The sequence below is a fragment of the Podarcis erhardii genome (genome assembly GCF_964252035.2).
Source record: "Podarcis erhardii genome assembly, chromosome: 4".
Lineage (NCBI taxonomy): Eukaryota > Metazoa > Chordata > Lepidosauria > Squamata > Lacertidae > Podarcis > Podarcis erhardii.
In genome coordinates this window covers 76,366,531-76,393,337 of record NC_138508.1, presented here as the reverse complement: position 1 = coordinate 76,393,337, position 26,807 = coordinate 76,366,531, and the positions used below count along the sequence as shown (strand labels likewise).

The 26,807-nt window shown below is 41.3% G+C and overlaps 1 protein-coding gene across 1 annotated transcript in view; it reads left to right on the top strand.

Annotated features, from left to right (window-relative positions):
* CRACDL (CRACD like) overlaps positions 1-26,807 on the top strand; it is a 49,695-nt gene that overhangs the window by 6,397 nt on the left and 16,491 nt on the right. The window contains exons 2-8 of the mRNA XM_081859216.1: positions 7,178-7,254; positions 8,235-8,403; positions 16,075-16,210; positions 16,956-17,117; positions 17,803-17,874; positions 21,699-21,926; positions 23,818-25,462. Of these exons, the coding sequence (XP_081715342.1) occupies positions 7,206-7,254; positions 8,235-8,403; positions 16,075-16,210; positions 16,956-17,117; positions 17,803-17,874; positions 21,699-21,926; positions 23,818-25,462 (2,461 nt within the window). The 5' untranslated portion in view covers positions 7,178-7,205. The remainder of the gene's footprint in view (positions 1-7,177; positions 7,255-8,234; positions 8,404-16,074; positions 16,211-16,955; positions 17,118-17,802; positions 17,875-21,698; positions 21,927-23,817; positions 25,463-26,807) is intronic.

Below are 26,807 nucleotides of genomic sequence, written 5' to 3'. Positions count from 1 at the left end.
TGAACTTGCTGGAAAAGGTTGATGAGACTTTCTGGCTGCCCCCATTTTGCTTATAGGAGGATAACTGGGATGCTAGACTGATCTTGCATGAATAGCAACAGCAGTTTTTCCACTCAGCACACCTTTCTCACAACGGTACAACCTGTACTCTTGGAAATAAAAAAAGGTTTGTTACAAAGGGCACCATAAACGCACCTAACTCTTTTCACAAGAGGACTGAACTTTAAAATGCATCCTTTGTTGTTACCTGCCATTCTGCTTCCTGCTGATCTCTCCTTTGGCTGCCTGTATATTTAGAATTTCACTGTACTGTTGGATTGTTTATTTCCCCCCTTGGCGCTTGTGTCCTACACTGGTATGGTTAGCTAACTTTCATGAATATGAGAAAATGCTATTGGGTGTAGTCCTGTAAATCTTACGAGGTATGCCTAAATCCCATTCATATCCATATGTGTTTAAGTCCTGGTGGTTTCAATGGGACTTAGGTGTGTCTTAAGTTTTCTCTGAATTGCACTATTCTTTCTCTTTAAATATAGAGTGAATAGGGAAAGGAAACGGCTTCAAACATAACATGCAGGTGCAATGCGGGAAATACTTCCACGAAAAATGGGGTATGGTGCCCTTTTAAAAAGCATTCATAAAAGGAACACCTGTTGGTTTTTAGGATAATTACATAGAACTCCTTCTAAACTGAAATATTTATACCAACAATAATTGAGCTAGATTTAAAAATATCAGAGAGCTTTTTGTCTCTAAAATACATTCTTTTTTCATGTTAAATTCATGAGTTTAAAAAATATGTATACAGTAAGCCTGCAACTTACATGGGGGTTACATTCCAGGGATTGCGCCTAAAGCCAAAGTCACATATAGTCAAAATACATTGGGTTCCATGGTGGATGGGATTGCCAAAATCTTTTTTCCTGGATGCCCATCCCCTTTTTTGTTTTCAATTATTTTGCCAAGCACGTACATCTGAATGCACACAAGTTAAATGTGCATAAGTTGTAGACTTACTGTATAGACTGAATTAGATTGAATATGTTAGTTTAAAACAGTCACTGATAATGTTATTATCACAGTCTCTGTATTTTATACATTTCATTTTTCTCTGGCCTCATTTCATAACACTTCATGCATCTGATGAAGTGGACTCTAGTCTGTAGAGGCGTATGCGGAAATAAATTTGTTGGTCTTTAAGGTGCCACAAGGCTAGTATAATTTTCAAAATTGCTATCACTTGTTTACCTTGAATATAAGTGGTTTTGGTTTCTGTTGAAAGATGGGGAAAGGTTTAGGGTTTGTGTGTGTCCCCTAGAATATGGTCTACAAGCTGTATTCAGGGGCTAAAGCAGTCAAGAGTTGTTTCTGAGAGGGAATGAAGCAGGTGGAAGAAGTGATGCAACACAGAAACGTTTGATGCATCTTTTCACATAGAGTTACAGGTTAATAAGCTCTGGGTTGTTCTGCTTTGCATTAGATCCTTGGGGAGTTGGTGAGATGAGGGAATGTGTTTACCACATAGTGGTTATTGTTAAAGTTAGTGGACTGTGCTGCCTGGGGAGATTTCAGTGGGCTCGGATCTTACTACCTGTGTTTCCACTTCCTAGATCGCGAGTGTCTGTGTGTCTATAGTATTGGGGCACAGACGCTTGTTTGGCATTAGAAAAAAACCACACACTGTGGGGACAGTGTGCTCTCTCTAAGTTCCATTTCAGACTGTTGCTCTGTGCTGTTGCACACTTGATTTCTTACTCCTTTCATGTTGCAACCTAGGGATGACTAAGGAGGAGGTTCAGTACTAGAGCTGCATACATTTCTTCCTTCTGCCAGAGCATTCCATGTGACTGTGGGGTCAAACTTTCTGCAGAGGGGGCAAGCAAAGTTGTGGCAATCAAGATGCTGAGGTGAGGTGAGAAATGGATTCATGGCAGAATATTGATGAACTGCAACGCTTCAGATATTCTGATATTCCATGCTATGCTAACACATGTCTTTCCACCAAGCCCCAAATACCCTGCAAGTAGAACATAGTAATTTGCTACGTTTCCTGTAAAATTGTGGAAGTAGTTGTTCAGTGTTTGTGAGGCAGAAATCTCAGAGTAAGAGTGTGTTCTCTGCTCTTTCTTCCTTGATTATCTTATTTTAAGATCTAATTAATGTAACCATTAACACCTTTAAAATCTCTTTAAAAATGAAAAAATGTTCAAGGTCATGATATGTAATACCTGCCTTGCCATGCAAGGGAGACTTCAGTGCCTTCTGGTGTAGCTGTAGCCTGTAACTTTGTAGTGTATGGAAACATGGGAAAAGAAATAATTTGAAATATTGACGTAAGTGCTCTTTAAATACAATGACTTAGATCCAGACCAGCTGTTATGCAAACAGAAAGGTTCATTCCTTTCTTGGAAGAAATTTGGATGTAGTGAAGACTCCTGCAATTGGCAGTAGGCAGTAGGGAGGATAATTTCCACTGATTTCCCCTTCTTTCTACAACCTTCACTGGTGCCAACTCCGGGGGGCCGTGATTGCTTCAGCACCCACAATAATATATTTGTGGGGGCCACCGCCCCAATAATAATAATAATATAATAATAATTTATTATTTGTACCCCGCCCATCTGGCTGGGCCTCCCCAGCCACTCTGGGCGGCTTCCATAAAAACCAGAAATACACTAATGGACAAAAGGGAATCTGTTCCCCACTGTCCCCATTTCTTCATGTGAGGGAGGAGGAGCCGCCATGTCTACCTCTGCCGGCTCCTCCTCTTCCTCCTCCTCCTGGTCCTTTACATTGTGGGCACCCACAATCTTTGGCATGAGATGGCATCTATGACAGCCTCCGTTGCCACTCCTACAGTTTTCCAGAGTTCCCCCCTATCTCTGGAGTCAATTTCTAAGGTCTGCAAGGGAAGAATAGGTGAAAACATAAGTGTCCAGTTTGTGGAGTTCTGCTCCATGCAACTCTGTGTCCAACCCATTCTTTGTGGGAAATCCCTACTGAGGGGAGGTTTTGTAGAAGGTAGGGGACTTATTTTAGAGTAAACATTGTGTAGGATTGCATTATGAAAGTGTGAGGTAGAGGGGACCAGATACCATAGCATTGCTGTGGCCAAACAGGATGGAATTTGTCAGCAATCTGAGCTTTAAAGAACAACTTGGGCAAGTGAGCTGAGAAGGTCCTGGTTGGATCTTACCTCTACTCCTCCCCTGCTCCTTAGTAAAACCTTCCCTGCCTGTGCAAATTAAATCAATTTAGTCACTGTCAAGATGTTGAGCTAGGTGGAACATTATTCTGACTCTCATTGCAATTATTCGTTCTAAAGGATGTTTGCCAAATCATAAGACGTCCATTCTGTATCTTTGGTTCTCCTTTGTTTCTGTTATTTATAACAGTGTCCTTTATAAGCCCCTGTGGAGCTGCTAGTAAGACAGGCATAGGTTTCTGATATGCAGGAACTGCTGAGTCAGGTTTGACTGTGCCCCTCTAGGAAGCGAAGCTCTCTTGCAGAGCCAAACTGACTTAAGGTGTGCACATGTAGCCTTTGAAATGCACAGGGCTCGTTTCTTCACAGTGCACTTCTGTATATAGCCAAGAGCAGTTGTACACACCTTCACGCAATGACATCAGCAGCTGCTGTCTGTGTTGTCTGTGTGGGAATGTTGAGCCAGGAGAACGGGAGATGGCAAAAGAGGACCAAAGAGGAAGATGGATGCATGGCTAGCTCTTTTATAGGGTCTGCTAGGGTCACACCCATCTACCTGGTCACACACGAGGAGGAGGCTCCAGAGCAGGTACAATAGGAAGTCCCCCCTGTCTGGAGCAACATTCCCCTGTGTGTCCACTCTGGGCAACAGGAAATGTTGTATTTGACTGCTTCAGTGATCTGCACACACAAGTGGGCATGCTTTCGAGTCTGCACACACAAGTGGGCATGCTTTCGAACTAGTACGCAGCTGTGCTCTCTATTCGCCTCCCCTCAATTGGTGTTTCCACAGTCTTTCAAAAGAGTGTGGTTGTAAACTTGTGTGTCAACATACTGTAAACAGAGGATCTATATTTCGGTATACAGAAGCCGCTAAGTTACCGCACCGCTTCCTCTTTTGCCTATTTCATTCATAGGCAAGTTAAGCCTGGTTAGGGGGAATGGAACACACCTACAACATGAGTTGGTCTGCCCCAATAGGTGGCAGTGACGTGACAGTGTGTTGTTATCTGTGTACACATGTGCTTGAGAAGCACATTCTTGGCACACAACAGATTATAACCATTCCAGCAGAATGCCCTTTCGACTGACAAATAGCGTGTGACAGCGATGGGAGTGGCATTGTGTGCACAGCAACCCGAAAATGTGCCTGCATCCCGCACTTGAATGCACATGATCATGCAGTGTGTACACACCCATAGATTGTAAGCCTGTGGGCAGGGACTGTTTAAAAAACCCAACTTCGTAAGCTGCTCTGGGAGCCTTTTTTGACTATGGAAACAGAAACAAAGGTGGAAGACTAATTGGTGCTCTCCGCTTGCCCCTCAGAAAAGTTGGTGGGATCTTTCCAGGGTATGTTTAGGAGATACTTCTGATATGGTAATGCACATCTTCTTGAGGATTTGTAAGAATTAATTTTGAGGACCAACCCAATGGTTAATGCTAACTAGGGTTTCCATCTTAACCCATCTTTCAAATAAGAATTTGAAGTGGGTTTGCAAACCAAGGCTATGAGGAAACCTAACTACCAATTGCCTTGGTTAATAGTGATAGAGATGTAAACCTTCATTGGAATTTAGGGCTATGGGAGAAGGGAGGAGTGACAATTAATGCACAAGGGGGAAAGGGCTGGGGGAAGGTGAACTTGCAGTTCCAGAGCCCACTCTTGATAAACTTAACCCTGGTTAAGAGAATGAGGAGTTAGTATTAACTCTGCACTGTTCTTTGTTACAGGCCTTGAAAGCCAGGTCAATTGCACAATTGCTGTTACTCACCTTGAGTCTTTTATAACAGAGAATAAATCTAAGCAAACAATTCATTTCTGCAGAAGTAATACAGAAGGGAGTATTCTGTTTGTGATCTTTACTCATCAAGGAGGGGTGGACATACCTAAATGCATAGGATCTAATTTGTTTTCATAACTTAGCAAATGCTGACCTTTCACTGTATTTATTTATATCAAGCCTGTTTGTGCTCTAGCCTGGGGAACATATTGACCATTGGCTGAATCAGAAAGCTAAATATGAAATGTACCTTTTTAAAAATGGGTTGAAGCAGAACCAAAATAAGTATTCTTCCAAAGTCTTGTTTTAAACATACCCTTTTAAGATTATCAAAGCATAATCCATTAAAACTTGAAGGGGAATAGTATGAGAACCTTTCACACAGAGAATAATTTTTTACTATATTAAAGTATCGACAGTCAATTTAATCATGCTTTCTAAAAGTTACCCTAAGTGAGCAGGTCTTGCGGTGTTTAAGGGTGACTTAAGTGGGGCAAATTGCAGTAGTTTAACCTCATGGTGAAGAAAAATAGAAAATACCATCATCTCATATGTAAAGAGAGGAAGACTTTTCACCAGGCGGAGCTCGTGGAAAGTGTCACTGACCATTGCATCTCAGCTTCCTGCTTCTACACCAGTTTGCACTATTAGGTTCCATGAACATTACTGCAGACTTGCAATCAAGGAGAATAAACCATAGAAACAGCAGTAGAGTTATCTGCAGGCAGAAGGTCCCAGATTTAATCCCTTACCTGGAATAGACACATCCAGGTAAGACTGGGAATGTACCCTGTCTAAAACCCTGAAGAGCCACTGTGAGTTAGAGTGGAAAATATTGAATTAGATGAGCTCATGGTCTGAAAGGAGCTTTCTAAAGTGATACTGCTTACTTGTAGAGCAGCAGGAAGCTGAACCCTGCTCATGATTAAAGTTGTAGCCTTCGAGGGCGTTTATTTTAATCTTGTTAAAATTCATCTCCATTTGTTTGTTTGCTTGCTTGCTTCTAACATTTTACCATCAAATATACACAGTGATTGCAAGACCTTGTTTGTTCTGAAATCCTGTTGGGTAGGAAGGCAAACAGGATGGACTGTGAGGTGAAGCCAACCTGAAGGTCCCAGGACGGTGATAAGCTGTCATGCTCCAGGTGGTGTCCTCAGGGACCAGGGTCTCAGTCCTAGAAGATAAAAAGCATTCTGGCAAAACATTTACCCTAGAGAACAGGGTTTAAGATGCAGTAGAGTCTCAACAAGCCAAGGTCAGACACATGGAATCAATCTCTGTCCAAAACATGACCCAGAGGCTAAGTCAGGTGATGGTCCAAATTCAGTAGCACAAGCAAAGTACAACACAGCAAGGAGGAGGAGCAGAGACCTGTGTTGCCTCCGGCAACTGAAAGGCTGGCTTAAGTGGAGCCTCCTAGACAACACCCAAATTCCACCTGCAGGTAGCAGAGGAATTCCAGGGAGTGCTTACTCATGAGTGGACACCTTACTCACAAGCTGCAAAATGTAGATGCATGCTATGTTATTGTTCTTCAGCCTGGACCCAGGCCTTTTGACACCTAATGTTCTCAAGGACTGAAGGGTGGCTGCACTATATCATCTGATGGCTTGAAGGGGTCTTCAGGAGGGCTCCCACCCTAAGCCTTGGTTCCATGAGAACCTGCTTAGTCCTCAAGGTCATTGATCGACAGAGCATCTAGTTCATACACCAAGGACTTAGCATCTGACACCTGGTCAGAGCTAGGCATGGCACAAACAGATGTCCGCCATTACCCAGTGTGGTATGCTTGTCAGGGACAAGCAGAACCATTCAAGCATGGTTCTGCAAACTGCTACAAGATCTTGTGCTCAATCACCATTGATTTCATGGTCAACAGTATCAAAGGATTAATAATTAAATCTTGAGAAGGGCCTTGCATAATCAGGTGAAGCTGCCTATGTGGGTCTATCTTCTAGGTTAAAATCTTCAAGGTGTGATGCTGTCAGTGTCACCCAAACTAATTATCATCTTCACAGTATGATCGTTTGTAATTGTTTCCCTGACCGTCAGGATAGGAATGATGGAATCTTCAACTCAACAACAACTGGAGGACCAAAACTTTCGCACCCCACCTTAGATCCAATATCAAACAAGTCTAGATAATATTCTGATGAGAATATATATATTTTCTTTTTTCATTTAGTGACTGCTTTACCAGTTCCACAAGGGTTATGGATATCAAATTCCCAGAGGCTGAAGGATCTGGCGAGGAAGGTTCAGGTAAAAGGCCTATTTTCATGTTACGTTTGAGAGAACCTTTTTTATTACAGAAATGATTTAAGTTTTTCTCTTTGGCTTTTGTTCTCTAGAGCTGTCTTCTAGTTTAATCAGCGAATATTTGTTGAAAGTTTGCATGATTAATCAATTCATTGGTCAAATCTGTATATTTGCATATTAATAAAACAAACATTCTAAATCAGGAGTGAGGAACCTCTGGCCTGCATGTGAAATTAGGTCTGGCAGGGGTCCTAAATGGAAATAGTAAAATAGCCCTCTTTGGGAGCTCCTGCAAAAGCTTTTAGAATTTGCTTCATATGGCGAAAGACCCATTTGTATTCGAAGGTGGATGGCCTGAAAACATTTTCTTGATTAAGCTTCCTTTCTGCGGCATTTAGCTTAGCATTACACTTCAGTATTATTTCTTGATGCTTGTTTTAACATGGAAAGTGCCACTTGGTAACATAATTACCATTCAGAATATCAGCATGCGGGTTTTCCACCTCAGCAAGCTATTTCTGTGTTTTTAAATTACTCACGTCATTTGGTAACAAGGCCGCCCTGCTCTTCAGTGATTAGTGAAGAGAGACATTGAGTTTCCGGACTGTAATTTAATTCTGTTCCCTGCATCTACTATTTAACACTGAGTTTATACTTCACAATCTTATTACATTAAATGTTAATAGGATATTGGCAGTGACTAGAGAGTAGTCTTTCTTGCAAGTCTCTCTCTCCCCCCCCCTTTAATGTACCTTATATACTTACAATTCGTTTAAACCAGTACAGTAATAGCATTACGGTGGGATCAGTGTGGATACAAATATCTGTACATTCAATAAAACATTGGTGGAAAAAGACAACTGAAGCTGAGGCGGTGGGGGGACGGGAGGAGATTGCCTTCTTGATGACATGTGTGGATGAATAAATAATAACAGCACTGTCTAAAAATAATTACGACTCCCTTAATATTTATTCCCTCCCAGGAAAGAAGAAGTCTAAGTTTAAATCTATCAAAAAGTTCTTCGGGAAAAGAAAACGGAAAGAGACATTATCACCTTCAGGAAGTGGTAGTCTGAAACAATGCCAGTCTGCAAGTGACATCACAGCTTCACAGTCTATGCATATAGATTACGATTCTGAAGATGAGCTTGAGTAAGTCTCTATAAACTTGTCTTTAGCTTGTTCACAAAACAACGAATTTCCTTTTGGAAAACCCAGGTAACTTTTCATAGATTAACCCCTGCAAGAGACCCTTTGTTGCATACTTCCTTTGAGAATATTGGGGATGCTGCAAATAAATTTCAGAAGGGGGGAAGGCTGCAATCGCATGCCACAGGAAGTCTTTTCTGCTTATTGCATGCTTAGCTCCTCCCTGCTTCAGGTAAACCAGGATGCTAAGCCAATGTTTGCTTTTGGCTTATGAATAATATTTTGTTTCTAAACACCCCCCCCCCAGGTGAGTGGGGGAGAGCGAAGTGGGTATAATTGGCTCATGCTTGATGATTTATGGCTTACTGTAAAATAAGAAGTATCTGAAGAAGTGTGCATGCACACGAAAGCTCATACCAAGAACTGACTTAGTTGGTCTTTAAGGTGCTACTGGAAGGAATTTGTTTTGTTTTGTAAAATAAGAGTGTCACAGTGACATAGCTGAACTGGAGAGCTCTCTTAATGGCTATGGACAAATTACTATATATCAGTCTAACATATCTTACAGTGCCATTGGAAATAAAAAATGACGTATATTTTTGATGCCATTAGAGATTGTATCAAAATCTTTACAAATAGCTATATTATTTAAATCAGTCTCTGTCTTCCCCCCTCGCCAAAGAAAGCTTTCGTTTTCTACCTGTAAAAATGTTAGGCTGGAACTTTTCTCCTTGGCATTTAGTTTTCTCTGTGAAAGAATTTTTTATTATGCATTCGGTCACATGGTCCTCTATGTGAGATGCCAAGTAGAGCCACCCAGACACAGGTTTATCTCCTCTATAAGATATAAACCTCAGAGCTCCAGTGTACAAGAGGAAGGAAGAGGGAACTATCAGGAGAAGGTTATAAACTACTCTCTGACTAACCAGGGAAGGAATCTCGGGACTGTGCTGTCTAGTACAGTGGTACCTCAGGTTAAGTACTTAATTCGTTCCGGAGGTCCGTACTTAACCTGAAACTGTTCTTAACCTGAAGCATCACTTTAGCTAATGGGGACTCCTGCTGCTGCCGTGCTGCTGGAGCATGATTTCTGTTCTCATCCTGAAGCAAAGTACTTAACCCGAGGTAATATTTTTGGGTTAGCAGAGTCTGTAACCTGAATCGTATGTAACCTGTAGTCTTAAAATGTGTTGAATGGTTCTTAGAACATATTGAAAATATTATTATTATTATTTTTTAATAATATTTATTAAAAGTTTCCAATTATAACAATATAAAAAAAAAAAACATCCAAATTTAAGATCTTATTTTCCGTAACATCTTTCCAGGACTTCCCCTCCCCTCCCCCTCTTATATTCCAGTTCTTACAAATAAATTCAGCAATTTATTATCCCAAATTTTAACCTTATTATCATTAACCCAATTTAAAAATATTTTCCCATCTCCTAAGATCGACCTATTCCCTTCCATGCGTTCCCCCCTTTAATATACATAATAGATTAAAATATAATAAAATAAAATATGATTTTACACCCTTTGGATTCCAAATTTCCCTCCCCCTTTTCCTGGTTGCGTTCCCCATATTAATCAACATCTGATGTCTTCCTGGAGCTCCCACACTTATTTAAACCATAGTCCTTTACCAGTCTTCTTTAATTTTAAATGTCCAATCTTGGAAGGAGTCTATCTCAAAAAGGCCCATTTTTTCCATCCAGATTTTTATATACTTGGGAGTAAAAACTCCAATTTTATTTCTTAAACCTTTCAAATCTGGATGTCCCAAATGTTCCCACTTCCAACTTTGTCCAATTCTTATTATTCTTGTTGTTCTTGTTAATCTCTCTCCTCTTTCTTTTCCTGTTTTCCTGCACAAATGTTCTAATTCCAAAAGCTTCTAAATTCCACTGCAGAGGCTCTGTTATTCAGGAATGAAACATGATGCCAAGTCCCTTCCATTCTTCAATAGATAAGTCTATTGTCTACTTTAGTGTGAAAACCTCTGTAGCCAAAATAGTGTTCCATTTCTGCAGTTTCCCAGGAGATAAAAAGTTCAGTCAAATTCGATGCCAACAACTTGTAATATCCCTCGGCTCCTCTAGGTGGATTGTAATAACTCAGTTCCCTTCCAGATCACGTCCACCAGTCAAAGTAACTTAATATTCCTTGTTTTAAACATTTTGTATCCAATTTGTAACAAATATAACCGGCAAAGTCCTCGTAACAAAGTTCTCATTTTTGTTCTTCTGCTTTGACAGCTCTTTGACAGCTGTCAAAACCTCTCCTTGTCTTCTCCCGGCGCTCTAACTAAAGCGCTCCCAGGTTCCGGGGGGGGGGGTTGCTTTTTGATTAAATTCCACTTTTCTCCTCCAGCTCAGTCTTATAATTTTCCATCGCGAAATTTCATAACTTTATCAAAATAGGGTTGCGCTCAATCTTAGATGTTAAGTCCTTTACTTTAGCTGCTCTACAACGGGGGGGGGGGCTGACTTCCTTTTTACGCCTCCCCTGCTCGTTCCGAATTCTTTAAAAATTTCTCGCCTTTTTTAATCCAAGTTCCGATTACTCACGGGTTATGCTTTTAAGTCCAAATTTCCAATAGAAGAAGTCAGCGCTCTCCGTCGAATGGCATGCGGCTTCGCTCGGCAGGGGAAGCGGAGGACTCAAAGCACCCCCCGTCACCCGTTCCGCAGCCTTTAAAAAGGCTCCTTCGCGGGTCGGGGGGGCTCAAAAGGTGCCAGCCGAGTCACCATGTCCATGGGTTTCAGCGCCCATGGTTTTTAGGGGTCCCCGCGTCGCCGGCGCGGCAGGACCCAGCCCCTGCCGAGCAGGCTCCCTCCGGAGCTCGGAGGGAGTCCGCCATTCGGCGATGGCGCTAACCCGGAAGTCCTGAAAATATTATTTTTAACAATTGTATTGCGTTACCACTTTGGTGTTTGCTGCCCTGGGCTGCTTTGAGAGGAAGGCTAGGATTAAAAATCAGTCAAATAAATTGATAAAATTGCAATGAAGAGAGTGACTCGGTATGTGGCAGCTATGAAAAAAAGTCAAATTTCTTGTTGGGGACAGCTATCACAATTCCCTGATATATAGCTGTAATGTGGTTGCGCCCAGAATACCGTGTACAATTCTGGTCACTGCATCTTAAAGAGGGTATTGTGAAGCTGGAAAAGTTGCAGAAAGTGGCGACCAAAAGATTGAAGTGGCTAGAGCGTCTATCCTACGAGAAAAGGTTATAGTGTCTGAGGGCAGGGCTTAGCTTAAGAAAGGACATGCTAAAGTTGGGGACGTGATATGAGGTATGTAAGATGATGCATTATTTGGAAAAAGTAAGTAGGGATAACCTCTTTAATAATAATACTAGGAGGCTGGGACGTAGGTTCAGGTGACAGATTCAGGACAGACAAAAAGAGATACTGCTTTGCGCTGGCCATAGGTGAACTTCCACAAGATGTAGCAATGGCCACCAACCTGGGTGGTTTTAAAAGAGGAATTGATTATTGTTGGCTTCTGGTCACAGTGACTGGATTATGTTTGCACCAAAGGTTGAATGCCTCCGAATACTAGTTGCTGTGGAACTATGAACAGGAAGAGTGCTTTTTATGACTGTATCCTGCTTGTGAGTTCTCTATAGGCATCTGGTTGGGCAGTTTGGGAACAGAAGGCCGGGCTAGATAGGCATTGGTCTTGACCCAGCAGGGCTTTCCTTATTTGCCTATGGTGGGCTACAGAAATGTCTGTTTTCAAGTAAGATCGAAGGCCCAAATCATGACCTAATAATAATAAAGAGAACAAGAGTGCAGATGAGCAAAATCTTTTGCCTGCTCCACTGAGCTGCCAGAGCACTTGCAGATGAAATTAGGGATCATAGTATTAAGGCTGGAGGGTATGATTCCCATGCATGTTGAGCCCCTAGCACTGCCGTTTAGGAATCGTGCACTGAAAATAAATACCTGCAGTCCTTTCCAGTGCTAATGAAGATTGCGTTACACAAGGCTCCCACTAGGGGTTGCCAAACCACAACATCAAAAAGCCCTTGGTACTCTGAATGGCTTTGTTTACCGTTGGCTTGTAGGAAACCTGTGACATCCCAAAGCAGCAGCATTGAAAATGCTTTCTTGTTAAATGTATAGAAAAGGCCGTAATTGTAATCATTCACAAAAATCAGTACTACATCTCCAGTTTTTAAAACCTCCAAGTACTACAAAGAAGCTGTAATTAGAGTTATTAAAGTTACTTTGAAGTTCTGCCCTTGGGTAGAGGAATTTTCAGGGAAGCTGAGACTAGCAAAACGTCTTAGAGAGCCCCTTCATTCCTAGGACATCGCGGCATTTTGTGAAAAGTGAAATTCAAAGCCAGCGTGGAAGTTTCATCTCAGGTGAGGCCAAAGGAGTTTTGCCAAGCCAAGCAAAACATTCCAGGGTGGTTCTGCATGTCCTGGAGAATTTTCTGCCCAAATTCTTTGCATTTCGGAGAAGGCATTCTTTCTTTGATTAAGCTGCTCTCCAATGATCTCAAATACACTGAACTTGCACAGGATTTCCCCCCCCTTCCTTATATAGCAGATTTTCCTTTCCCACCTATTGTTTCACTGAACATATTTTTAGCCGTCACTGAGAGAAAAGTGACTGTTCCCATACCCATTTATATTTTCTGTCCATCCATTTCAATATCATCTTCATTTAATGTAGGAGCATTTAATCTAGTTCTTAATTTTGAGGATCCTTAACACAAAATTGTTTATGTCCTCAGCAAAAGCATAAAGATAAGTGCTTAGTTGTCTTGGGCGTTATCCTGGGCAGCATTGCATAGCCAAATTGCTGCCCAGTTCTTTTATCTTTTACCTGTGTGGAACATAGGTAAAGGTAAAGGGACCCCTGAAATAAAAGATAAAGTGCGAGATTGGCTACATTATGCTCAGATTAAAGAAGTTTTTAAGTCGGACAAAAAGATAGGATTCCAGGTGGAAAAATCAAAGTTAGAAACAGAACTGTTAGAACCCAGCTCCAAGATACTTTCAAGAATGTATAACTTGCTGCTAAAATGGAATACACAGGATGAAACGGTTAAAATAGCTATGATAAAATGGGCACAGGACATAGGGTACAACATCATGTTTGCTGACTGGGAAAAGTTATGGACTACAGGTCTGAGATTTACCGCATGTAATGCCTTGAAGGAAAATATTATGAAAATGATATACAGGTGGTACATGACCCCAGTCAAGCTTGCAAAGATATACCATTTGCCTGATAATAAATGTTGGAAGTGTAAAGAAGCTGAAGGAACATTCTTTCACCTCTGGTGGTCCTGTCCTAGAGTGAGGGCTTTCTGGGAAATGATATATAATGAGCTGAAAAAGGTATTTAAGTATACCTTCCCTAAGAAACCAGAGGCCTTCCTTTTGGGCATTGTTGACCAGAGTGTGCAAAAGAAGGACCGAACCTTTTTTATGTATGCCACAACAGCAGCAAGGATACTCATCGCTAAAAGCTGGAAAACTCAAGATTTGCCCACATTGGAAGAATGGCAGATGCAACTGATGGACTATATGGAATTGGCAGAGATGACTGGCAGAATCCGAGACCTGGGAGAAGAATTGGTGGAGGAGGATTGGAAGAAATTTAAGGACTATTTACAAAAATACTGTAAACTGTATGAATGTTAAGAAAGATGTAAGATTTGCAATAAGATGGTTCCAACAAATTAGTAACAAAGAATATAAATTTAAATGTGACTGAAAGAAAAGACAAATTTTGGATGAACAATATGCTAGAATTAGGTTTTTTTTTTAAAAAAAAAAAAAAGAGTGATTTAAATTCTAAGATTTGAGATTCAATATTGGATAATTACATGATATAAACTGAACTAAGTGAATAATTTGCTAGAAAAATCTATGTGTTTAGAAAGCAGGAACAAGAGATGTGAGTAAGTCCAAAGATGTGAATGAAATGTGGTTAATGAGAAAGATCATGTTGTTATGTATGTTGATTTTTGTTTTATAAAATTAATAAATATTATTATAAAAAAAAAGGTAAAGGGACCCCTGACCATTAGGTCCAGTCCTGACTGACTCTGTGGTTGCGGTGCTCATCTCGCTTTATTGGCCGAGGGAGCCAGCGTATGGCTTCCAGGTCATGTGGCCAGCATGACTAAGCTGCTTCTGGTGAACCAGAGCTGTGCACGGAAACACCGTTTACCTTCCCGCCAGAGCAGTACCTATTTATCTACTTGCACTTTGATGTGCTTTTGAACTGCTAGGTTGGCAGGAGCAGGGACCGAGCAACGGGAGCTCACCCTGTCACGGGGAATCGAACTGCCGACCTTCTGATCAGCAAGCCCTGGGCTCTGTAGTTTAACCCACAGCGCCACCCGCGTCCCATCTTCCCCATAGCTTACGTATAACAAAGAAGTGTCTTTTTCAAGTTCCAGAGTCATACTGGTACTCGGAAGCTTACTGCCTCCGAGCGGTATAAAAATTGTTGAAAGAAATAAAATTCCATTTTCTCTGAATATACAGTCTGTCTTGGTATTCAGCGCCATACTCATTAAAGAGCAAGACCTTGCTTCTGGTGTTCTGAGTGTCCTTGCATAAGACTTCCAAGGAAAGTTACATTTGTGCTACACTTTCTGATCGTTCCATGCAAGCATTTCAGCTTGCTGGAGGGACTGATCCTCACTCTCCTCCCCTGGCATGCTGTTCTCCTAACACCCCGCAAGCCTATTTCAGGAACATGCGGGGGGAGGAGGGGGGAGAAACCCCAATGCACAAGTGGAAGTCCTTGTGTAGGGCTTCCGCAGATAGGAGTCATTAGCTGAATCCCACCCCCAATTTCCCTTCAACAGATGTGATTGCTAAGTGGGAAGACATTTATGTCACGTAAAAAATGATCACTTGCAAAGCAGAGGCTATGAGGAATGAAAATCAGCAGCATAATCTCAGATGCTACAAAACTTCTGAATGGGCTTGGCTGTAGGAAGGAAGGAAGTGATGGCGGAGAAGAGTCATAGCTCATTGCTAGAGAGCACCTGCTTTGAGTGCAAGAGGTCCCAGGTGGTGCTGGGAGAGACATCTGCCTGGAACGCTATAGAGAGCTGCTGCCAGTCAGTGTTGACAATACTGATCTAGATGGACCAGTGGCCTGACTTGGTATAAGGTGGTTTCCTGTGTACCTAACTACTAAGGAAGGATGGCAATGTGTGTCCTGTGTCTCAAGCACAAGAAGGCTTGACGATATGGTACCTATACAATGAACTCTAGTAGGGACATTGCTTCCTGAAACAGTTGCAGGCCATAATTGGAGATTTGCACCCAGAATCCCTTGCAGTGCCACAAGATAGACTGGATTTCAAGTCTCTGTTCTGTTGTTTTACAGGCATTGCAGTGAATTAATGCAGAGTTATTCTCCAGTACCTTTGCTGCTCAAGGTCCTAGGTCACACCTCTTGGGTTTGTCCCACTGCATTTGCATCCCTTTCCAGCTGATTTTCGAAAGGAATTGGCTGTCCCTATCTGATTGTGGGATATACTGGCAGCTGGGCAGTTTTCCTTTGGCTGCCCCCTTAACACTACTACTCAATTTAACATATGGAATATGCTTCATTTTTTTAAAGCTATTTTATGAAGGCCAAACATTGACACACATGCATTTTTCGTTTCTGTTCTGTATTCTCCTAGGATGCATGAAGGTATTATGGGAAGCAGAGCCTTGTCGCATGAGAGCATTTTCATTCCTGAGACTGCACAAGAACCAACTAGACCAATCCGAGTATTTTCTCAGGAAAATGTTTCCGATCGGATTAGGGCTTTGCAGGTAATGTGAAATGTATACAATAATGTTGACTCTCTTCTCTCTCTCTCTCTCTCTCTCTCTCTCTCTCTCTCTCTCTCTGCCTCCCGCCAGCAGTTGTAACTGTAACTCTGGATTTGCCTCCGTATGATAGTAACATACTGTACATTTAAATTAAATATTCTCAATATAAATCAAGGATGGGAAACTTTTTCCCCCTCAAGGACAACATTCCTTTGGAAGTGGTTGGGGGCACCCTCTTTTCTCTCTCCCTTGCCCCATATTTCCCCGTAATAATATCCTGCACAGAGTTCACATCATAAAATGGGAGTAGAACAACTTAACCTTCATTCAAAAATCCGCATTACTGTAATACCATTATCAGACAAACCTAATTATTTGGTTGACTTAATAAAGGTATTTCCCTACTGTAGATTTTTGAATATTTCTTATTCACAACTACCTTTTGCCGCTTCTTGCTTTTTATTCGAACAAACAAATAAAACATCAAGCTAAAAGTAATAATAAAAAAACAGTCACAAGAGTTTATGACCTTTTGCTCTTTTAAAAAAATAAAAAATCCTCCTATGTTAGTGATTTGCTATGTCTAGGGGAAAGAAGGGCACTGTGATTATGAGAACTTCTGGCTGGCTCATTTCTTCCATACAAGCAGATGCCTGTTCATGTGGACAAAAATAAGTATTGCATGATCCAGCCATTCAGTAATGGAGAAAATACATTGAAACACGCTTGAAATTTGTCCTTGTAGTTGAAACTCCAACAGAATTGGAAATTAAGGGCCTCGTCGCCATTTGGAACATCTTCAAAAAGAGTGGATGATACTGGGATGAGTTCAGAAGATGATGGATTACCAAGAAGTCCACCAGAAACGTCTTTACTACAGGAAATGTTAAATTCCAGTACAGCAAAGGTAGGATAAGTCAAGCATGCCATTTTCAGAATATTATTTTGAACACGGTCATTTGTTTCATTTTGCCTTTCTGGTTGAAATTACCTTGCAATAACCTGCACACCACCGTCATCCTGATAGAAGAAGCATTTGTAACAAAGATAGATAACCTAGATAACAAAGTGTTTGGAAACATTACACAGCACCTGGTATTGTCAAGGGCAAGTTATTTTGAAGAGGGAAAAAAAGTGCATGCGTAGACCTGAATGGAAGGACCAGAAGGTTTAAAACAACATAATGAGTATTTTAGGGATATCTTTCTTTATTGCAACATATTCTTCTAGAAACGTTTTGGTCTTTTTTTTTTTTTTTTTTTACTGCAACAGTGGCAGAGGAATTGCAAAAATTATCAAGAAAGAAAGATTTTGACTGATCTCAGCCTTTGTCTCTTCCCCTCCCCACCCTCGTAGAAACATACTAATGCCATCACCTTTCCATAAAAATGAAAACACAAAACACCTCCCACCATCTTTATATTTTTCAGGATTCCTACTAATTCTTAGAACTTCATAGATTCTCTTCTTGCAACTTATATTTTCTCTAGTCCGTTTTGTGGTTTGTAGAGCATGTAACCTGTGTGTGTCTCTCAGTGTCTCATCTCCTTTTGTCATCTATCACTGAATCTTTTCCTCATTCCACCCCACAGTTCTCTGACTCGCACAAGCATCTTAGCTCTTTGAGTTTAGCTGGAACAGGCAGTGAAGAAGAAGAACAACAGGTAACAATAATGATTGGCGTTTAATTGTGCATGTGTGTTTTTGTGTATCCAAAGCAACTGTTGGATTCCTGAATCTCTGTAGCAAGGTTGCTATCCTTTAAGGGCTAGTGGGCACACTGAAATGTTCAGAAAGTTCCCAGGGCGCCCGCCACAAAATGGCTGCCTTGGTGGCGTGGCATAATACAAAATGGCTACCACACCTGTAAGAACAGAAAAACAGGTGGTTCTGCAGAATGATGTGAACATGCTCCCCCATCAGTGAGTGGAAAATATACATACATTAGCCACTTCTGGACTCACTCACTGATAAAAGCTATTTGCTTGTCTCCTCAGTTCAGAATGGAAAAGAGGGTGGTTGTCAAATCCTGGCATCTGGTGAAATGAGAGTATGTTTAAGGAGTTGTGTTCAGTCACACATTGTGGATTCTTTAGATACCTTTTGTGGGTGCCATTGAAAATACCGGCAGGCACATGGAGTAGTGGGTTGAATCATTCTTCTCTAAGAGGTATTAATGAAGGATATTCATTTACCTTATGCATAGCAGTTTCAGCAACTGCATTTTAGATACTGGAAAGATAATTTACGTTTCATTTATTTTCATACTTCTGGTTTTCAAGCACCATTGAATTCAGCCTCCAGGAAGAGATGGAATTGGGCAGGAAGTTGATCAGATACTACTTTTCCGTACAAAAGCAAGTCAGTGCAGGGGAGTCTTAGGCTCTCGGACACCCTCCTGCTGACTTGTCTTCAAATTTTACATTTGAACAGATCTAAACAGCAGTTAAGCAGTGTTCACAAGGTCAGGTGTTTGGTTGTGCAGAACAAGAGTCCCCTTATTCCTTTCTTAACTGTTCAGGTGCTGTACTTAGATCACATCCACGCATTTCAAGCACATTTAACACACAACTAAACACATGGCTTCTTCCCCCAAATAATCCTGGGAACTGTACTTTGTCAAGGGTGCTGGGAATGATAGTTCTGTGAGGGGTGAACTACAGTTCCTATAATTCTTTGGGGAAAGCCATGTGTTATGTGTTCTAAATGTATGGTGTGGTTGTAACCCTAGTTAGGGATCCAAACTGATCCATTGCTGATTATAACTGTTGGTTTTTGTGCCTGGGAGACTTGAATTTTCATCAGTCTCTTATCCAGCCCAACATGAGCAGGGATAATTGGAGTCAATGTTCCCACCCACAAACCTGCGATCTTTGAGTAGGAGTTGATAGGTGCCCTTCAATCAGCAACACACATAGCCAGCAGATTGAAGAGCATTTTAGCAGTCCCTTGAAGAGTTCCATTTACTCACTGAGCTGAGGAAGAGCCAGAGACATCAAGGAACATGAGAGCTGGAGGGGAGAGTGCAAAGTAGTGAGAGATGGGTTTTTTCCCCTGGAGACAAGGAAAAAAGGAAATTAAAACACATCAAGAAAAAGTCATTTAGAAATTAAGTTACCATATTTTTCGCTCTATAAGACGCACCAGACCACAAGACGCACCTAGTTTTTGGAGGAGGAAAACAAGAAAAAAAATATTCTGAATCTCAGAAGCCAGAACAGCAAGAGGGACCATCGCTGCGCAGTGAAAGCAGCAATCCCTCTTGCTGTTCTGGCTTCTGTGATCGCTGTGCAGCCTGCATTCGCTCCATAAGACACACACACATTTCCTCTTACTTTTTAGGAGGGAAAAAGTGAGTCTTATAGAGCAAAAAATACTGTATTTTAAAGTGGCTTCCGAGGATAACACTTAGTAGCATTCTCCCTCGATGCTCCATATTCATCCTGAAGAGCATTGGTCCAGGATGCTACGTTTGCGAATCTGAACTTCAAACCTGCTTTGACAGTAAACAAGCCATTTGTGCTAGTTTCCAAATAGGGGCATTGCAAAAGAGAATGAGCTTCACAGAGACATAACTGTGGATATTTTCACCCATGCAAGTGAAGTGCATATCGAACGTACATCACTCTGCAGACCAAGTTTCTGTAACACCTCCAATGTAGCTATTTTCAGTAGGGGTTGTTTACCCAATAATCAGTGAGAATTTGCCATGATATGAAATACAGAGTGTTGCATATGCTTATATGAGTCAACCCACCGGCAGAAGATAAGGCTAGAGCAGTTGAAATGATAAGTAGGTGCTGATTGGAAAGTGGCCCAGAAATGCATTAGTTCCTCCTGCTTTTGAGGCCTGATGGCTCGTCTTGACTGCTTCCTTCTCCCTATTTTTCACAGTACCTCAGTGCTTTAGAATCTCTTGCAGAGCATGTTGTATGTGTATGAAATGTGTTTATATATAATAGAACACGCATCTCTCTTCGTCTGAGCATGATTATGCACAATAAGACAACCTTGAGATGTTTCTAAGGGTTCCAAAGGGAATACAAAATGTAAAAGACGGAAATGTTTGACAGTTTATAGGTGCTGAGTTGTAAGCTGAAAGTGTGCTCAAACGATTCCAGTTCTAGACTCTTCTGTACTGCTGGAAGAGACCTGAAAGTCCTGGGTGGAAAAAAGATTAAAACTGACATGCAACTGACATTGTATCCCTCTGTTATGAGAATAAAGTTTACCAAGTAGAGATGTGCATGAGTAAAGAAAGGCCATTCTGTATTTTATCTTTTGCAAACAGAAAATAATTTGAAATGAGTTCATAAGGGAGGGAGGAATACTGTGCCTCTCGTCTCTGATGCTGCTTTTCCTAAAAGGAGACATTAGTTTTAATAATAATAATAATAATAATAATAATAATAATAATAATAATTTATTTGTACCCCTCCCATCTGACTGGCTTGCCCCAGCCACTCTGGGCGGCTTCCAGCATATATAAAAACATAGTAAAACATTAAACCTTAAGCTTGGGGGGTCGCATAACTACATCGTGCAGTTTAAAACGTTTCTCATCTTCAAAGAATCCTAGGAACTTTCGTTTACATCTCATAGAGCTACAATTCCCAGCACCCTTTACAAATTACAGTTCCCAGGATTCTCGGGGGCAGAGGAATGTGCTTTAAGGGGATGTTGTGTACAGAGCCCTAGCTTTATAGAGGCATTTTTTTCTGTATAATAGACTTTAGTGTGGGACAAGTAGAACCGAATACGGAATAATAACAAGTGTGGAATCCTCCAATTCCGTCCCAACTCCAGTTTTCTTTCTTTTTTTCGCTGTCTTCACCTGAAAATCATTTTGCATTTTGTGCCCACTGAGCACAATCAGGTCTTGTTCTCCTTGGGATTCCTCCCCTGAAGTGATTTTGCACTTGATAAATCTCCTCCTTGTTTGTGGATGGTGCCACTCAAGCAGCAACTTGGCTTTTTAGCATATAGGATCGCATGGTCTGAAGGTACTTGATGATGACTTTGCTGAAGCTAAGCAAGTCTGGGTCTCTTTAGTCCCAAGATGGAAGACTCTGTGGGAGCCCTATGTGTGCTTCCATGGAAGAAAGGCAGGATATTAATTCAATAGGCAGCAATTCAGAAGCACTGGGGATGGAACTTGAAGCAGAAGCTGGAGTCTCAGTATAAGTGCTCTTCATTTTTGTTGTTGACTGAAATGAAATGACGGTAGTATTGTTACTGCCTCTATTAAGTCTGTACACTGCGTTATGGTCCCAGCAGTGTTGGCAGCCTTATGTATTCATTGCTGTTTACATCATTTTCCTATATGCTACAGTATGCTAGAGAGTGATTCCAACACTGATTAAATGTGTATTTAAAAATTCCTTAGAAACTTTCAAGTTTTATTGTATGTTTAAATTGTGCTCTTTTAAAAAAATAAAATCTGACTCTTCCCCTCCCTCTCTTCTGTCATTTTGGGCTTCTCCTTTAGGTCACACCAAGCCCTTTGAGATCACCTCTTCTGGAAAGCCAGCTATTCCCCAGGCAGCCAAGTGCTAAAATTATATCTCTGCAGACATCTGACTGCAATCTCTCTCCTCCTGCTGATTTCGATACTCCAGCCGAGTTTTCTTCTTGCTTGGATAATTCAGCTGCTAAGCACAAGCTTTTAGTGAAACCACGGAACCAAAGATCCAGTAGAACAAGACGACCTACTTCGGTAATAAACCAAAAAAAGAGATACATTTAAAAACATATGTTATTTGTCCCCATTGCTATGCTTCCTTATCAGTTGTGCTTGGTGAGAACTGCATGTGTGCATATTTAATTCCCCAGAGAACAATGGACAACAGGATAGTAGAACCAGTTTTAGCAACAATAACAAAGGAAGTGGAGAGAATAATCAAAGGGACCCACTTTTAAAAGTTGCCTTTCCTCTTATAGACTCTTTGTGAGTCCAGAATTATTTATTGTAGCTGGAAATCACACCTACTGGGTCACTTTTTTAAAAAGAGTGAATACTGGCATTTATTCTAAAGGTGGAACACACACATTTCCTGCCTTGGCAGCAGGTACTTCAAGAATGTAGTGAATGTGTGAAGCCACTTACACCACACTTTCGATGTAACCAAGGTTCTACATTGAAGGGCAAGAACCCTACATATATAGAGCAGGCTTCCTGCTACAAACACACTCCTGGCCCAGCTGTTACCCGCACACAGGTGTAAATGACATGAAGAGGAGCTCCTGAATAGGGCTAGACATAACAAATTGAAAATAGTTTAATCCCCCCCCCCATTATTTTCTACTGTGACATCTCTGATATCTCTTCATATGTCAAGATGTCCACCAGTATTTTTGGGTCCTTTTCTTTCACTATAATTTCTGGCACAGGAGCCACTGCAGTGCAGATTCTTCTGATCCTACTTGAGTCATGATTAGAAGTTTCAGGATTGTGTGTGGGAGGAGCTCACTTCATGGCCCCTCCCCTTGCCAGCATTGGTCCAGTTTCTAGGAGGTAGTGGCCAGACACCATGATGTACCCCAGCAGGTAGGACTCTGTGGTTAAATGTGTTCCTTTTACAGCTCAGCCCTATACCTATCAACTTGGAAGTATGGTACAATGCAAGGCCACCTCCTCTGTAATTCTTCCCCCCCCCCCCCCCCCGTGGAGTAAAGGTAAATTGTAAAAAAAAGTGTGTTTCTCTTTGCTCCATTAGGCTTTCAGAATAGTTGTTAGGTCTTTTAATATCAGATATTTTAGTTTGCTTGGGAGTCTTCTGCCATTTGCACTGAAATGCATCCATCTGGCCTCCTTTTTAAGTGTTATTTTGTATGTCTGTATTCCCACCCCCATTTTCCCTTAAGAGTTTTTGGTGATTGCTCTTCATGGCCAGTTTGGTTTGAGAAAAATAGTAACAGCCAGTGGCCAAAAAGCTATTGTACTTCTAGAATGCAAAGTCTTGCTTTTAAACCATCCACATCCAAACTGTCAGTTAGCACAGTTGGCTGTGGTTAAACAGATGGATAAATACTAGAACTACAGGAAGATGCGTAATCTGTGTATTTTGTCAACATCATTCTGTGAAGATTTATATCAAAAACATCTCACATAAAAATAAATATCTTAGGATCTTTCAGGAAGCTTTTTTCCTATTTTGAAAGAGAAAATAAAGATCAAGTGTAAAAGAGAGAGAGATTGTCACAGCTTATAAAAAAAAAGCCAGCTGAAATTGCAGTTTCATTGATGTTTTCTTCTTATTTAATGGCAGCACAAAACAAAACCATTTGAGGAAAAGGAAAATCATTATTAAGAACTATGAAGTGATGAAACTTAAGTTCATGTATACATGTTTTCATTACTTTTGTTTGCCCCATGTATTTAGTTGTTAGAGTATTTATAGCTCCTCCTATCACATAATGATTTTTAATGTATAGTAAGAAAAGAAAATTGATGTATAGTACACTTCAAAACACTGCAGGGAGTTATCCTCTTTTTGGGGGTGCACTTGGGGGAACATTAATGATTCTGCCATCTTGACAGCAGGTAAATAAAATAAAGTTGTGATATGCTGAACATATGATAAAAATCTTCCATTTCTCACTTGTAGAGGAACCTGTCAGAATTTCAGAATGACTTGAGCTGCACACCTGAAGAAGACAAAAATGAAAGGAATGAGATGCTAGCTGAACTAACCTGTGAAGGTGATAGTTCCAACCATAAGACGCCAACAGAGAGCGCAAATTTAGCAAATTCAGTGTACTCCCAGCAACTTGAAATGTCAAAAGATCTTCAGCATAATTTGAGTCACCAAAATGAAAAAACCCGCACTCTGCACACCACTTCTGAATCACATATGCTTCTCTGTGAAAATAAGCCAGAGGGCTGCCAAAATACACAAGAAATATCACACACCGTATTGTCATTGTTTCTTCAGAAGAAAGAAGATACAGCTGCCCTAAATCTTATGGCAAACCAAGAATCACAAAGGGAGAGAGAGCACTCTGAAACACTAAAGATTTCCTCTTGCAGTTTATTAAATAGCACATCACTTAATATTTTAAATCAGGAAAATAAACAGACTTATGGTATGCAATCTAAATATGGCATGCTGTCTGATAAGAATGTCTCAACCAAAGATGATGTGATCCCAATGCTAGCTGGAAGAGAAAAAAATACATTCAAAGATACCAAGGCACTTTTGGAAGACATTTCTAACAAGGGAACTATAAATGCATCTCCTTCACTGCCTAGCACCATCAGTCTTATATCAAAAAATTCACCCCACGTCACAGATTTACCATATTCTGAGAGCAATAGTATTTCCCAAACTTCTTGCACAGTCCCATCACCACAAACAGACCAACCTCCTCCTTTGAACCTAGAAAAAGTAAAACCAATTCAGGTGCTATCTGTATCCGATAAAGAAAACAGTCACCCAGCAATGCCTGCTATGTTGATTTTAGGAGGGAAAGAATCCAGTGATCAAAGCACTGCAAGAAAATTCTCTGTCTCGTCAGCTTGGGGAAGGTCAAGGACCAGCAGCTTGAACATGAAGGACACTTTAGCGTATGAAAATCTACCAGCCATGCAGATCTTGCAGGCCAAAATGAAAAACTCTTCAAGAAACGAGAAGGTAAAAGAGGATACAGAGGTTAACTCCTGCCAAGAGAGAAAAGGCTACACTAGCAAGTGGGCCTCCTCATCAGAGTTGGAATCAGAAACCGCTGGGAGATCATCAGACAGAGTGGAAGCTAGTCCACCGCCCCAGGTCACGGCTTCAAAACCAGTGCTGAGTAACTTTTCCACTGCTCTTCCACAGCAACCAAGTACTGCCGAGTCAAGTTGTGAAGAAAAAAACCCCTTCCAAGTCAAGCTTAGATCCACATCTTTATCACTGAAGTATAGAAACAGCTCTTTGCAGGAATCAAAGGAGGCTAAAAGATACAGTGCAGAGTTTAATGTGGAAAAAGAGGGACTACCTTTGACATCCCTAAAAAGTGAAAAAGCAGAGGCTAAAAAAACAAGTGATGTAAATGCCACTAGCTTTTTAACTGAAAGCCTCAAAGCTAAATCAAAGGCCTCTGAACAGGGTAGCACAAAACCTCCATTGCCAAGGAAACCGATTTTGCAACACTACTTTATTGCTGGCACTAGCACAAACATAGAAAAGCAGGAAAAGGTAACCAAATATCCTGAGTTGAAAAATGAAGGCAAAGATTTGGAGACGAAACCAAGCCCACCCGAAGTGCCTGGTAAGAATACTCTTTCTTGAGATTTTTGTGTGCCTAAAGCAGGGGTGGGGAACTGGATCACTGTGTTTGCCCAAAATGGTCTCAGGCCGATTTCAGAGGCCTTGCCAGGCCTGATTAGGACCCCAGCTCAGAAGTTTCACACCTCTGCCCTGGAATATATTTAAACTGCAAGATCTTTTAAAAAAATTACTGCAAAATCACTTTTACAGCAACAAAACAAACTGTAAAGTAACCATACATTTTTTACAGGGTGCCAGAAAAGGATAAATCTCCTACAGTTCCATCAGCAGTCTGCAAAGCTCAGTAGCTTGTGTTTTATACTGTTATCATTAATACATGCATTAGTATGTACACTGTGTTGTTTGTTATGTTTCTGTGTTGTAAACTGCCCTATGGGCTTTTCACAAAGGGAGGTACATAAATTTCTTATCTACCTGTTTTGGTGGGGAGCAACCTGACCAGCCTCAGCAAAGCCCCAATGCGCCTCCAGCTCACAAGGAGACTTCCCCCGGAGCTGAAAGGGGACATCTCTACAGGCTCAGGAGAGGGTCTCCTCATGAGTTGGATGTGCAGCAGGGCTTTGCTGCGGCTCTTCAGGCTAACAGCTGACATGTTGGTAAAGCTGTGTCTCAGCTGAGCAAGCCCCCTGAGCAGGCACAGTTGGGCTCTGGGGTGGGTCTTCTGAGGGAGGTGTATCCCGGCACCTTTTTCTCTATGAAAAAAAAAGCACTGATTTCACTTGTGAGAAAAATGAAGCAGCCGGTGTCTGATATAGGTATGCCAGTACTCCAGTTTTTCTGTTTATTATTATTTTTATAACCTCGAGACTAACTGGCAGGTTTCTTGTTTATATAGCTCCATTAATTTGCGTCATACTTTATAAGGTGGAGTTGGACAAATGGGAGAGGACAGATGGAGAACAGGCAAATAGAAGGGAGACACTTGAGTAGCCAGGATTAATGCTGCCCCAGCAAGGAATAAGCTGCAACAGAGCCCCTATATAGCAATAGTAGAGGCAGTAAAAGGTAATGGTAAAGGACCCCTGGGCAGCTGAGACCAGTCAAAGGCGACTATGGGGTTGTGGTGCTCATCTCGCTTTCAGGCCAAGGGAGCTGGCGTTTGTCCACAGACACCTTTCCAGGTCATGTGGCCAGCATAACTAAACCACTTCTGATGCAATGGAACACTGTGACAGAAATCAGAGTGCACGGAAACGCCATTTACCTTCCCACCGCGGTGGTACCTATTTATTTACTTGCACTGGCGTGCTTTCAAACTGCTAGGTTGGCAGGAGCTGGAACAGAGCAACGGGAGCTCACATCGTCACAGGGATTCGAACCGCCAA